General features: G+C 36.5%; 1 protein-coding gene across 2 annotated transcripts in view; it reads left to right on the top strand.

The window, feature by feature from the left end:
• The first annotated feature begins 2,064 nt into the window (after nt 1–2,064).
• Nucleotides 2,065–15,708, top strand: part of LOC113054383 (unconventional myosin-XVIIIa-like) — a 39,084-nt gene continuing 25,440 nt past the window's right edge. The window contains exons 1-2 of one of the 2 annotated variants that reach the window (XM_026219905.1): nt 2,065–2,168; nt 3,296–4,422. In XM_026219905.1, coding sequence (XP_026075690.1) covers nt 3,421–4,422 — 1,002 coding nt within the window. In that variant the 5' untranslated portion in view covers nt 2,065–2,168; nt 3,296–3,420. The remainder of the gene's footprint in view (nt 2,169–3,295; nt 4,423–15,708) is intronic. The other variant, XM_026219906.1, reaches the window with a different exon arrangement.

Genomic DNA, 15,708 nt, shown 5'->3' with positions numbered 1-15,708 from the left:
GCGAGACTGACTGCAGGATTTCTCTGCCTTTATACTATTAGACATGCTCTATCGTATCGTTGTAACGTTACATGTAAAGTCTATTTTTATACATTTAAATACTACATTATGTATATTAAGGTTTAATTTATCTGCCTACTAATTTTCGGGATTTTTTTAATATAAACGACATGAATCAAGGCTTAATTTATCTGCCTACTGATGTTAGGGATTTTGATTAATATAAAGGACATTAATCTTTTCACTAAAATGGTTTGTTTACACTCGTCCATTGATGCTTTCTGTGTCCCAGTCTGCAGGATGCTCCAGTAGTGAATGATTCTTTGAATCACTTAACCGAGTCAATAGAATCAAGCATCTTCAGCACGATGCTTTTTTATTTCATTAATGAACGAGAAGTCCTAGTAGTTCATTCGGTTTGTTCACAAACGACATGCTCTGAGATGACTCATTGTTGCATGGAAGTGAACGAAAACGACTCGTTCGTTTAAAAGATTCGTTCAAAACACCGAAAGACCAAATGCAGCGAACATGGGACAGACTTGTGTGCCCCTTTTAACCTGATTCATTCCTATAAATCCCCCAGCAGACACACGAGAGCGATTAGCTGAAGACGCAGACACAGCCCGCTCTATTTTAGGATCGTTTTATAATTAGAGCGAGTCCTGAACTGAATTAACTTAATAACCCGATTTATTATCAGCGGGGTTCCCTTCTAATAGGTCACAAAGAGATTAAAAGGTCATGCTTCATAAAACTGTTTTTCCAGAAGTAGTAGGGTATAATAACATTTGCGTGACTACCAAACATTAAACGTTAAACGCTAAAAAGCATTTAATTAGGACTTAAGAATTCAGTCTAACAATTTGTAATTTAAAAAAAATAATAATAAAAAAATATAAAAACATTTTTTTAATATATCAGTTAAATTTTTTTAATGCTGCTCTGGTATTCTTTGTGTTGAAGGTTCTAGCATAGATTTATATGGACTTTTTTTTCTGAAATAAAGCAGCATTAGGAGTGATATGAAATGTGATCATCATACAGTATAAGCCAGTTTGAAATCCTCTATTTCCATGGTGGCCCTGTGGAGCACCTTTTGAATAGTTTATGTTTGCCACAAATTTGTTTAAAAACCTAAACATAGAAGGAAATACATAATGTTTGATCAGTCCAAAAAAGTAAGGTCATGTGCTGAGAAACTAGCCAACTTGATTTGCTTTGGCTACAATATTTGATATGTTGTAATCATTTAAGCATGAGATAAGAAATATTTATATTTTCTACCAAAACACCACAGCCAGAACATATGATTTATAGGCTTGTATTAAATTGAGAAGCTTTGGTTAATGGTTAAAGATATTATAACTATATATGTATTTTATATTTTGTTTGATTTGTTTAGTGAACTTTAAATTGACACACTGATTCCAATACCAGAACAAGAGATGCTGTAAGAATGTAAGATAAATAAGTCACAAATGTGGAATAGATGGAGATTTGGAAGAATATTGCATAGCTGGAGAATTATGAAAAAAAATACAAAAAGAGGGATTAGTGTTGTCACAGAGTTGTTCCAAAGGAGGGCGCTATGCCCAAGAAAATTAAACTTGTGTACGCAAAATCAAGCACATGGTTAATTTGAAAAGACAATAATTTCTACTGAATATATTTTACTTTTTTAATTTTATTACGCCAATAGTGTGCATACCAGTCTATTCTTATACTATTTATTATTTTTCATTATTATTATTTATTCCTATAGAGGGCTAATTTATTGATATCTGTAGCTATTATTCTTATACAAATGATCGAATAGTACAAATTATTATTTTAACCTAGCTGGAATTTTATTTTTTTATTACTGGTTGCGTTTTTAAGCACTAAACTGTGTTGCACATCAGACAAATAAACTTTGATCTTAGTCAAAGTATCTCGACCTAAAACTCTCTAGGTTTCAATGGCTCTTAGTCATGCAAAAGGGATGAACTGATGTGTTCAACTTTTCTTGAAGAGATCATATCGAGCAGAGATCGCAGTGATCCGGGAGATCACCTGGTGCGCGCGTCCCATTGACCGTCAAACGCTCTAGACGCGTTTCCAGAGGAGCGGTGCTACAGCCCAGCGCGCACCGGCAGTCGCCAGACTATTTCTGCACCGGTTCAGCGGTGAGTTTGTTTATCTTTAGCGGCATTTATGTTTAGCTCACTGTACAGGTGAACAGTCTGTATGTTTGCGTTGATGCGGAATAAATAGGTTTGGAGAAGCGCATTACGCGCACCAAAACATTCACCTTAAAGACATGATATACAAGACCAATGAAATTACTGCATATAGACGCGGGATTTGAGTATAGGGTCTAATACTGAATTAATGAGTAATTTAATAAAAGCACAAAGAGTTTCATTTTAAAACCCTCGTAGATTTATATTAAGACCTGAATCAGTAAAAGTTTCTACCGGTAGTGTATCTATAGAAATTAATTCAACTTTACATGACAGACATGATTCTGCAGATGAGGTCAAGAGAATTCGTAGCATATTTATTGTAACAGAAATTAAATTCGAAGAGGAAGCGTTCAGGGGGCGATGAGATGCGTGGTTTCAGGAAGTTATTCATTCTACTCGTTTTGTTCGGATATTCGTGAAAACTGATCGTTTTAACATCATAACTGATATATGGTGCTGTGTTTTATATCATGTTTATGTCGTTGTGTACATTTTATATTACTGTCGATGATAAGCTGTACTACGGATCTCTTACCGATTTTTTTTGTACCTGTCAAGAGAGGTAAAAACAGCCAATGAGATTGTGTGACGTCACGCAGAGGTCTACCGTCATATATATATATATATATATATATATATATATATATATATATATATATATATATATATATATACGTATATATATATATACATATATATATATATATATATACATATATATATATATATATATATATATATATATATATATATATATATATATATGTGTATATATATATATATATATATATATATATATATATGTATATATGTATATGTATATATGTATATGTATGTATGTATATGTATGTATGTATATGTATGTATATATATATGTATATATATGTATGTATATATATATGTATATATATATATATATATATATATTAGTTGTAATAGTAATAATGATAATTTCAATTTATTTAACAATTACAATAAAATAATATGCATTTTAAACTCCATGACTACTACAGTCATTGCAAAAAAGAGGAAACATAAAAATGTGTTCTTTCAATCTGTTGTTTTAGAGGAGAGCTTCACCTGTAGCTGAGGTGCCCTTGGTGCTGTGGAACTGGAGCTGGTCATGACTGAATGCCAACATTGATCTTAATGCTGTGAAGAGACCTGGTGGATTCTACATTTGGGCACAACCATGTTCCACTTGATCAAGAAAGATAAAGACAAGGAGAAGGATGGAACAAAAAAGGAGAAGAAGGAGAAGAAAGTGAAACAAGAGCGAATGTCTCAAGCCGAACTGAATAGTCTAGAGGAAATGAGGATGAGGAGAGGTTTCTTTCATATTCATCGAAGCAGTTCTAACCGAGTGGCGAAAAGAAAGCTGGAGATTTCCAGCCCCATTCCCATCAGGGTGGTCCGAAACACAGAGCTCAGCCTGACAGACTTGGACCTCAGGAAACTCTATACTCAAGGTACCATAACACCCACAAGCTCCAGCGATGACATTAAGATTGACCAAGACATCCTCCGGTCATCCATCAAAGAACAGGAGGTCGAGTACGACTCCATGGCAAAGCAGAATTCCCAAGTCGAACAAATCTGGAAGCGAACAAATCTTTCTGTTTCACAGAAGAGTAAAGAGGAAAGGCCTTTAGGGTCGACCACACCATCAGGACAGAACTCCACCACTCCCTCACATCAGGTAGAGGTCAAGGTATTCAATCCGCCTCTATACACACCTCACCATCCCACCAGCCCTGCAAAGATTGTCCAGGTCCCAGAGATAGTGGACCAAACGTTCCCAGCAGACCTGCGCTTGCCTGCTGTGGCGCCTCCACAGATTCCTGCATCAAGAGAGTTGGAAATTCAGCGCCGCAACACAGGAGATTTTGGCTTTACACTTCGTCGCACCACCATGGTGGACCAGCAGCCCGATGGGTCGCTCTACCAAAAGGTGGTGCACTTTGCTGAGCCCGGCGCTGGGAATAAGGACCTGACACTGGGGCTGGTGCCAGGCGACCGTCTGGTAGAGATCAATGGGAGAAACGTGGAAAGTAAGAGCAGGGATGAGATCGTGGAGATGATCAGGCTGTCTGGAGACACGGTGCGTCTGAAGGTGCAGCCCATCGTGGAGTTGAGCGAGCTGAGCCGCTGTTGGTTGAGGAACACCAGAGGCCCGTACCGTGATGTTTACGAGGTGAGATAGTTGTGATGTGTTGAATCACTCAAAGAAAACTTGCTCTTGAGCCAAGTAGCAAAATGTGGATGGCATTGGTTTGCTAGCTCTTCTTCTTCACATTATTTTCTGTTGTCTCCCACCATGCACTAGGCACAATAAAACTCAATGAAATTGTGTCAGTAAAATCTGATAAATAGTGGATAAATATTTTTTTTTAGCTAAAAGTGTAATTTGGATTCTAAATGTTTGGCTTTTTGACGTTCCTCTGGAAAAACAGTACAGTTTGGGTACATACTCTATGTTTCAGCAACTCTTCATATGGAAGATCAGTTACAGCCTTGAGGTATTCTGTGAATTCAGAGAAATATGAGTGTTTCTGTTGACATCTAAAAATAGACCGTTGTGCAGAGAGCTGTTGATGATGTCAGCAGTTTCAGTGAGACAGCTTGGGGGGGGTTAATAACCCGTCTAATGTGTATTTGTCACTTTTACCCATAATGTATCTGCATTGTTTAGACTCTCGTTATGGAAGACAGTGGAGTCCCATTTGAGTGGAACAAATGGCAAAATAGCAGAAAAAGTCCATATTGTTATCTAATACACTGTTAAATGGAAAAGTTCAGATTCAGAAAGAGTTTTTATTTGTTCACTAAATGTTTTGTGATATTTACCGTACTCTACATAACTTTAGAATCATCCCTTTAGTTCAAACAATCGAGCATGGCGCTAGCAACACCAATGGCGTTGGTTCACTTCCTAGGGAATGCATGAACTGATAAAATGTATACTTTCAATTCAGTGTAAATCGCTTTGGATAAAAGCATCTGTGAAATGCATAAATATAGAATTTAGATATCGATTGGCAACTTTTCCTGAAGGTCTAATCGTATGTTCTGAGATCTTTGTTTCAATGTTTGCAGCAGAATTAGAGCCTTTTACTTATCTGCTCTCTTGGCTTTGCTGTATTCCCCAGTTGCTCTCTGACACATTTTCATCTCTGTATCCTGGTACAGCTGAGCGAACGGCCCCAATTCAGAATGTGGGCGAATCTGTTGGCCTGACAGCACTTATTGTATATTTTAATCTTATGTTGCTAAGCATTGATGGGTCTTTTGATAACGGAGAGAAAAACACTGAAAGCGAACATTTCAGTGATTTTTTTGTAGTCAGTCTAAAGGTCAGGTGCTCCAGGTGAAAGCAGATGTGATGTCAGCTGTGTTTGTTTCTGTGATCGTCTGTCATCATGATCCATCAGATATTTCATGTCAGTTGCACTCATCTCAGACAAAAAATGTCACAAGCTCAGTGTCACGTAAGAAGTCACAGTGGTTACCGATATGAAAATCAAGATCTGGGACATATTTTTAAAGAAACGTCTTATTTTTTCCAACACATTTTCAATGTCTCAGCAAATGATTTTGCAAACAATTCTAACAAATTGAGAAAAAAATGACAAATGCAAATACTTAGTTTAGGCTGACGTCCATACTCTGGTATATTAATTTGATCTGGCTCAGCACGAAACCAGAGCTAAGAAGAGATTAAAATGCATTGAGTGATTTATTTGTGATGTGAGAATAACATGGGGGAGGTAAATATTGAATGCTGTGTTTATGTACTGTAATATTTGCTCCATTTGAACCTTAAGAGGTTTATCCTAGTGCAGCCGAGAGCATCTGGCCTGATCTGTGAGGGGCCGCTCTTCACACTAACAGCATTTCATCTAATGGAGTGAAAATAGGAAGAAACAGGTGTTTGAAGAGAATGTTTTGGTCAGGCTAATCAAATGAGTTGGCATGGGTCACACGAGTCAGCAATGGCTCCTGCTCAACCTGTTTTCATGTTGGTTTGCTTGTGTTTGAATAGGAATGTGTGTGGAAATAACTGCTAATGGATAACCAGTGAAATATCTGTGTCAAAGTCAGAGTGTTGTGTTAGTACACCATCAATTTTAAAGTATGTCAGAACATTAGAAATGTTATAGCCAACCCAGTTTAAAAAATACATAAATAACTAACATTTTTAAGCTTTGAGCTCACAGTTCCCAGTTTATATCTTGAAATTCAAACTTTTTTTTTCTCAGAATTGCAGGAACAATTGTGAGATAAAAATATATAAATATAAATACTATACATTTTAAGTCATTTTTATTTTACCCGTTGGTGGAAATTGGCTCTCATACAAATCCTAATAGTTGCCTATATGCATAGACATTTATGCAGTCTAGATGCCTCTGGGCAAATTTGCCCCAGTAATGCTGAAAAACCAGAGCACATCAATCAGAGGAGATCCTAAGAATCTAGGACATTTAAGTTAGGTTGACCAAGTTTTCTCCTAGTTCCTGTTACCAAATACCAGTAACTCACAAAATTAAGTTTTATGAAAATTATACAAAAGGCTCATCCTCATATCATCCATTTCAAATGGTGACGTTATCAAGAGAGTAAATGTCAAATCAGCTGCTGTAATAAACTACGCCCTTTGAAAGTGGCCAGTCTCAGCCAGCCTGCAGGGGGCAGGAGTCCCACCTGAGTTTTTACTGGCCCACTTTCAAAAAAAAAGAACAGAAAAGGACATGACACATTTGGAATTGGCCTAAAAGCGTTTATTCTATATAAAGACTGTGATACAGAAATCTAGACTATGCCACTGTGGAGAGCTGCATGGTGAAATTGCTTGTTGCAACTTGATAAAAAATAGTGTAAAATGTAGACACTTTTTATTTTCTGTTCAGAGAAAAAAAGTTTTCCACCTGCGTCCAACCACTTGCAATTAAATTGCAGAGGCTAAATTAACCAGAGGCTAAATGTCTTGTAATAGTGCCGCAGTCATTGTCAGTCTTAAAGACGAGTATAGAATATTTACTCACAGAAACTTTATTTTTTTTTGCCTTGTGCAACTAGTTTGACCTTACCATTGTTCCTGTTCACCGTTACCTGATATACAGTTCCTTTGAATTGGATGCCAAAATAGCCCAGACAGCATTTACAAATAAACAACACCACAGTGTTATTTTAGTATTATTTATACTTTATTGTAGTATTGAATAATATTTGTAATTTTTTTTTTAACTTTTGTCATTGTATTAGTTTATTTTATTTATTTACATTGTTGTTGTTGTTTTTTTTCAGTTTTAGTCAGACTTATTCATTTCATTTAGTCTCCAAGACAACATTTCAAATATTAGTTTGATCTTTTATAAACTTCACCTTTATTTCAATTACCAAAAGTATTTTTATTTAATATCACTGGGCACAAATTACTCCTAGTGAGCTCCCTCCAGAACTGAAATGGAAGGCAGATACTCTTATGTCATGCAGCATGAGTGGCTTTATTCCAGTAGAATGTCAGGTTCAATCATGGTCTGTCTGTGACAGGAACTGCTTGTGATTTTGTTTGACAGGTTTGATTTTTAGCATTGATAGTTACCAGACAGACAGGTTTCAGCTGCACTACTGTAGTGTGAAGAACACACACAATCTCCTTACGCCCTCTCCAGCTCTCTCTTAGCTGAACGATTGTCCTCTGAATGAATGAATCAACTTTAATCAGCCTTTTGTGTGTGACTGCTGAATCTATTAGGATGTCTGAACCCACAAATGTATGTAGGGATTTATGATTAAAAGTTATGAACATGAAAAGGTTTTCCTTGCTCTTGCACTTATAAAGTACAAGCGCTTAAATGTACTATGTAGACTTTTTTTAAAGTTTACAATGCAATGCTTGCTAACCTAAGACCACCCAGACTTGTATATCAACACCTATTCAGTGACTTGGCCTGTCCTGATGGACAACAATGTGAACAATGCTGATACGCAAAGGTTAGTCAGCCATAACAGAGATGATTGACACCTACAGTACGTGCAGTCTTAAAAGTGCACTTAAGTAGTGAATTTTGTTTATATTATGCTGGTTAATATTTTGGTAACAGCAGTCCACTTTTGGCAATAAGATAATGATCAGTTTATTCAGTGCTCAGAAGTGTTTAAAAGAAGGAAATTACTACTTTTAGCAAAGAAACAGTCCTGTATAATTTCTTTGGACTCAATGGCTTCTTTTTTGTCCACCCTGTGAGGGTTCAACAGCCTGTGGACTATGAATGTGCTCTGACTGCTCTGACACAATCTGTCTTTGAATGGCTTCATTAACTAGAATCAGATTAGATTATGTAATGGCTTGACTTGGCTGCACATCAGGCACTGAATACAGGATGTGTCTTTCGTCTGTCATCACTGTCTGCTGTCCCTCCGTCCTCTCGGTCAAATCTCTCTTTATGTCTCCACTTTGTTTCCTGGCCGATGACCCAGAAGTCTTTCTTGAGCTGTCAGTGTTGCCCCAGTGCTACTGGGAGATTGAGGGGGCCTGAATATTTACACTGGTCAGGGGACACAGGGGTCCAGGAAGTGGCTTTAGTCAGGCTGATAATTATCCTGGTTTTTATCTGCAGGTCAGTGAAAACCATCTGCATTTTTTGGGCAGATTTTCGCTGGTATTTGGCAGTGGGACTATGCAAAGCTGTCCAGTATTCTCTGAGCATGTTGGCATAGGGATGATTGCAGTCCTTTAAATGTGACTTGGTTAACAGTAGCAGTTGGTTAGTCATTTACTTGCTGGCCATTCACACCCTAAGAATATAGCACAATGCACAAAATCAAAACAATGCTCTTATTTACTTTCTTAATGTATTTTGAATGTCATTTAATGTTGTCATAGCGTCTGCAATTTGATTTGGTTGTGTAGCTTTGATTCTAACAAATGATTGATTTCTTTCAAATTTGACAACAAAGGTGTGTTTACGCTTAGATCCTTATGAAACAAAAATATATTGCAGTATATTGAAAAATATCATGTAATATATTAGGCATATTTTTATTATATATATTTATTTTTTCCAATATATTGCAACATATTGAAAGCGGCAATCATTTGTATATTTTGCAATATATTATATAATATATGTATCATCAATATATTATTAAATGTATTCAAATATATAATATATTAGAAAATAAAAAGGGAAAATTATATATTACAATATATCACAATATATTTTAAGAAATATATTGGTAAATATATTTTCCGTTCGTAAGGGCGAGTTCTGTTCTCTTGGTCCTTTTGGTCCATACCAAAAAAGTAAATTAACAATTAACCTTGCACACCTGCGGGTAGACTACTAACCAAGGCTGGATACAAAAAAACTGATCTATTGAAAAAAAAAAGTTAAAGGAGTCATATGACATAGCTAAAAAGAACATTATTATGTGTATTTAATGTAATGAAATGTGTTAACGTGGTTCAAAAAACATTATTTTCCACATACTGTACATTATTGTTGCTCCTTTATGTCCTATTTGATATCTTTTTAAAACATTGGCATTTGTTGTTTTCTGATTCTGAATTGAGTTCTCTTCTTCAACATCCTCCGTTGATTGTATACAAACGGTCAAAAAATGGAAGAGATTAAGAGATTAATCTCAGTCCATCTCAGAGATTATTGAGTTCTGTACAAAATGGAAACTATCGATGTGGTATCAGTGCTAAGCGCAATAATACATTTAAAAAAATGTTTTATTTTGCCTTCCAAGAACTGGGAAAAAATACAGAATCAATTCTGTTATTACTTGTGCTTCATCCCATGTCCTTTACCTGATTAGTTGCCCCTGTGGTCTTTGTGTGATGGGATGTTAGGATCAGTGAACATAAGAGTTCTATTAGAGGAAAAGATGTTAATTATCCTGTGGCTGTCTGAATCATGAGGTTTCCTTTTTATGGCTTTGTGGCATTGAGAAAGTGACTGTGCCACTGAGAGGTGGTGATATAGAAATGCTTTTGTTTAGACGTGAGTTATTCGGGATATTTACTCTTCAAACTTTATCACCTATGGGTATGAATGATGAAGCACTGTTGAATCTGAGGTTATAGAGTGACGGTTTTTAACTGTTACCGTCCCACTACCAGGATGACCAAGTTTACTTCAATATATTAAAATTAAATCCTAATCTAATCATAACAAACTATATATCATTAAAAGTTATGAGAATCCTATATATATATATATATATATATATATATATATATATATATATATATATATTTTTTTTTTTTTTTTCTCTCACTGTTTGTTGTTAAAAATTATGCAGGAGCAGTTATAGATTAATTTATGACAAGAGTTGCTAGTCAAAACATATACACCATAGCTCTCACAAAAACTCGATTTGTTTCCTTTTTTCCTATCAGGTTTTAGTAGTCATTAATTATATATAATTTAAAAGCTTACAACCTGGTGATTGGTCATTTGTTGTTTTTTACATAAGATTGTGCATGAATATTTTTTTGTATACCTGATGAAGGTCATGGGACCGAAATGTTTTTAATAAAATATATATGTGCAAGTATCGATAGTGTTCGGGACTGTTGAGTTTTTCCACACCAAAAGAGAAACTGATACATTTGGTCCTGGTTAGATCAAACTACAAGTGCCCTTTTTAGCAGATATTTTGCAATAAAACTTACTAAATATACAAAATAATGCTGTTGACTGGACTAAATGTGCTCATTGTATGAGCTCAAATGGAGTTCTGCTGCGAATAGATGGTGGTTCTGGCTCCTTTACCGAACTGTAATGGGTTTGTGTTTGTTTAAATGTCTTTGGTACATGGGATATTATATATATATATATATATATATATTTTGTACATATATTTCAGTCAAACTGAACTTGAGTAAGTTTGGAAGCTTGTTTGGTGTACACCGATTTTCAGATGGCAGCATTCACACTTATTTAAGTGAACTTCACTAACAGAGCAATTGGACCTTTCTTTAATCAAACCAGACCTGACAGATTGTTTTAGGTTTCTTGTATCAAGAAATACAAGAAACCTTGATTTTGATGCCTACATTTAGCATGAGACTGGTAATCTTACATCATATGAGCAATTTTTCCATAACATAAATGTTATGTAAATCACTATGTAGCGAGTAGCAGCAAGACCAGACATGCTGCTGTTATCTGTCCGTAGGGTTTGTGCCCTCAGGATGTTTCTGAATGAGAGAAACAATACTTTATGAATTCGTGGAGCAAATGTTTCAATCAGGCTGTATTTGGCCTGTAGAAGAATGTCCTCACCTCTTCTTTTGTTTTTCATGTCTTTTGTACACCAGGAACTTGTTAAAAGATGTATTTTAATTCCAATCTTTATTATACAACATAAAAATGTCACATACTTTTAAATGTTGGCCTAGATTCAGTGCCAGGTGATACAGCTACAAAATGACTTTAAAACAATAATATATCTTCATATATCTATGTATGTATTTTTATGTATAACACAAGTTATTCCACCTTTTGTGCCAGCCCCTAGTTGCAGAACAGCCAATCAGCAGTCACCCTGTCAACCTCTGACCAATCACAGAGGCTGACTGTAGCGCTATACTATTCATTTGATAAGTTTCACCAGCATGAATTGTCTATTTTTAAATTGAAGTAAACACAGTGAATCAGGGAAACTTGAAAATGAAAATGGATTTGCACATTTTCTGAATCAAAACTTGTCACTATCACCAAGCCATGATGTTGTCGGTTGTTTGTTGCCCCCTTGTGGTGGGAATTAAACGTGTTGTCTCTGCTGGTGAAGTTTGTGAATTGAGTTCGGCTGGATTCTCAGAAAGAATAGTTAAACTGTTTGAATTCAGATTGTGTGTGTGTGTGTGTGTGTGTGGTCAGGGGGTACTGGGGTCTGCATGGTTATTTTTACCATGGTGTCCTCACGCAGCTGTTTTCCCCCTCCCAGGCCTAGACTCCTGCTTGACGTCCTTGTCATAATGTCATGCCTCACGTTGAGTTCTGCTCAAGACGTCTGCTCAAGAATGGCTAACTGAACACTTGCTTAACATAACAAAGGGAATCAGTGTTTAAAGCCTGCCGGACAGCCATTCATGTGTGTGTGCTGGTTACTTCACAGGCCTCTTCACATGTGCTCTATTTATACTAATGTTTAATGTTCTGGTATGTCATGAAAACTGCACTTTCACTTTCAGATGGGTTGTTTTTGCATTCTGTCAGCATTTTTCCTTATTTTATGCAAAGCTTGATTCACTTTATCTTATCTTTGTACAAACCAGGCTTCCCTCCTACCCTTTCCTCTTCCTCTCCTCTCCTGAACTGTCTGTTTCTCTTCTGTTTTTTTCTTCACAATATGATATATGATTGTTCGCCCCATATGTTACAGAGTATGACATGGGTGGAAAAAAAACATATTTCAATGCTTTTGCCTTCCCTCACAAAAAGTGTCAAATTCCCACAAGAAATGTTGTATTCACACACATTTTTTTTGCATGCTCTCAAGTATCGCATTTCTTAAGAAGAAACTCCCTTGTCCACATTTAGTAGCTTTGAATTAGTGTCAGGTGCCTGTATATGAGAGTTTGCTGTACTGGTCTTTAGTAACTGAGAAAGACAGAGGTTAATCTTCAGTCTGACAGAGGGATAATGAACTGTCTGATGCCCGCCTCTGTGAGAATCACTGGTGCATAAACTGTATATCAAGAGAACAGAGAGAGAGAGCAGGGTCAAGTGTCACAACCACCACAAAGTCTGATCCCTGGTTTAACTTTCCTGTCTCTATCTGCCTCCCTTCAGGTGAAAGATAAAAATGTCTCAGGTGCAAAAAGCACGAATGTAAGTGTTTGAACAGCATCATCACTACTGACTCGGATTTCAGATGGGTGTCTGTTCTGAGATCAGAAGATATGACATCTCACAAAACTCTGCATTTGTTATTGTGCCTGTGGTTCTCTCTGAAACAGATCCTGTGTGTTTACTTCACGTATATCACCAGGAGGTGCTAAAATGGGGTTTGTTCAGAAAATGGTGGTCTTTTTCTTTTAGGACAGTTGTTTGCTTCCAACCTTGTACTTTGTCTGTAATTGCCGTAAGAAAGCAGTTCATCTGTTTCTTCTCATCATCCAGTTGGAATGTAGTAGAATGGCTTTAAATGAAAGATAACATTTGAATGGACACAGAGTGAGTTGAAGTAACTTTCTGAACTATAGGGTATTAAATGCTCAAATGTGAATGTTAGCAGGCGAAAGATCATTTTTGGAGAAGAAAGTGAGAGTGATTGTTTAGAACTGTACTGCTGTACTCCAGTGGGTGGGGCCTGATGCCCTTTTTGTTTTGGGAGTAGCAGCTGGACGACGAATTAGAATATAAGACAATATATCATCCAGTCACACTACCCTTGTCAAATATTAAGAAATAAATTAGATCAAACATTTGATTAAAACAATGTTAAATATTCCTATTCTCCCCAAGGTAAAAAAAAAAATGCAATTAAAAATATTAATTGAGAAACCTGTATATCCCTCTAATAAATTTCTGCACTCAAAATTTATTTTTATTTTTATGTTATTTATGCAAATATTTAGTTTAAGATACAGAACATATTTTTTTTACATGTAGTTTGTCTCAGTCATTTTGGAAAGCATTGCATGACTGGATGGTAGAGAAAGGTCTGATAGCTTGATGGTTTCACTCAAACATTACAAGATGTAACCAAAGAGTGCTCTGTTTTGTATGATTTGATTAATAATATTGTTTTATTACCAAAATAATTTTTACATAAATGTGGATATTTTTAATCCTCTTCGTTGTTTATTGTATTTCAAATTGATCTAAAATACTTCTCAGATGCCCTTAGTAAAATTAAAATCCAAAAGCAGTTAAATTATTTAAGTTGTTTGTAATTATATATATATATATATATATATATATATATATATATATATATATATATATATATATATATATATATATATATATATATCCAGAGTGGCCACTGACATCAGACCAGAGAAGCAGCGACTCCATGTATGGATGACATGGCAGCGTTGAGTCTGGCACATTGGCGAGGAAGGACTAAACCTGGCGCACAAAGCAGGGTCAGAGGAAAAGCCGTCGGCAGCCACTTTCGGTCCCCAAAACAAGTTGCCCCCTGCAAGCTCGCAGCTCTGTAGATGGAGATGCCCTCTCTGTTGGGCTGACCAGCATAATGGGCCGTGCAAGGACTAAAGAGCATCGCTCTCGATTGAAAGCTGCCGAAAGCAAAGAACATCAAGAGGAAAACAAAGAAAATATTGTTAAAAGTGCCTCAGAAGAACCCCAACCATCCATTTGCCCCAGTGGCAGGATTTATCCCCAAGCCCAAAGTTGACCCATTAGCACCCCCCTGCAGGCTTTATTCCGGTACCACAGACTGCTGCTGTGCAAAAGCCAGAGGTACTGCATGTGTTTCTGAATGCTTTAGTAATGCATGTTTACTCAGCAGGCCAATGTTGTGAAACTCTGCAAGGCTCCCTGCAGAACTAATATCTGTCTTACTTTAACCTTTTGAAGTGGACTGAAGCAGTAACTTTGAAATCAGTTGACGCCTTCAAGAGATCAGCATGTCAACTATTGATGATGGAAGTGACTTTTTTGATTCTTGAGATCATTTTCTAATGCACACCATCTCTGTCAACCCTTCAAATGGCTTTAACTGCAAGTTGAGGTAAAATGTTGTTGGCTGCAGCCGTGACCACATATAAGACTAATATTGCATTAGTGTCAGTTGCAGACTTCTTGTACAGTTGTAATGTGGTGGATCCTATCTTGCTACTTTTTGGCATGATTGTAGACCGTCTGCTTGAATACACACATACTGACAATTGATGTATCTGTGAAGGGGGAGTCAAAACCTTCTGCAGCCCCTGCTGGAAAGCCTCCATTCCAGATTTCAACTATCGCCAACCAACAGGTGTGTCCCGCAACTTCCAAGATGTTTGTGTAAAACAGTGGTGTTCAACTGTGAGAGATATGTGTTGCCTGAAAGTGGATATGTGGTCAGTTAAATGTATTCTGCATCATCAGTGTTTATGTCTCACCGCTTATTTTCAGCAGTTAACAATTGTCAGCGGTTATACTATTGTGTCAGGCTTGGTCTTGTATTGGTTTTAATGTTAGCATCAATTGGTTTGATAATAATCACACTGCTGATCCTGGTTTGCGGGGCTTTCACACTAGCACTTTTGGTGTGCACCTGGGTTCGTTTGACGTCAGAGTTCGGTTTGTTTGGATAATGTGAATGCTGTTTTCTGAACTTGGGTGTGCACCTGTGAACCATCCCTGAATCTACCTAAAAAGGGTGGTCTGGGGTATGGTTCATGCAAACTCTAGTACGGTTCGCTTCTGATGTGAATGCAATCTTAATAAATCATGGAAGTGAGCTGCTATTAATGATGTATGAATTGGTCAGAGTATGTATTTAT

The sequence above is a fragment of the Carassius auratus genome, chromosome 35 (assembly GCF_003368295.1).
Source record: "Carassius auratus strain Wakin chromosome 35, ASM336829v1, whole genome shotgun sequence".
Lineage (NCBI taxonomy): Eukaryota > Metazoa > Chordata > Actinopteri > Cypriniformes > Cyprinidae > Carassius > Carassius auratus.
The sequence above is the reverse complement of the archived record's forward strand: the minus strand, read 5'-3'. Positions and strand labels throughout refer to the sequence as shown.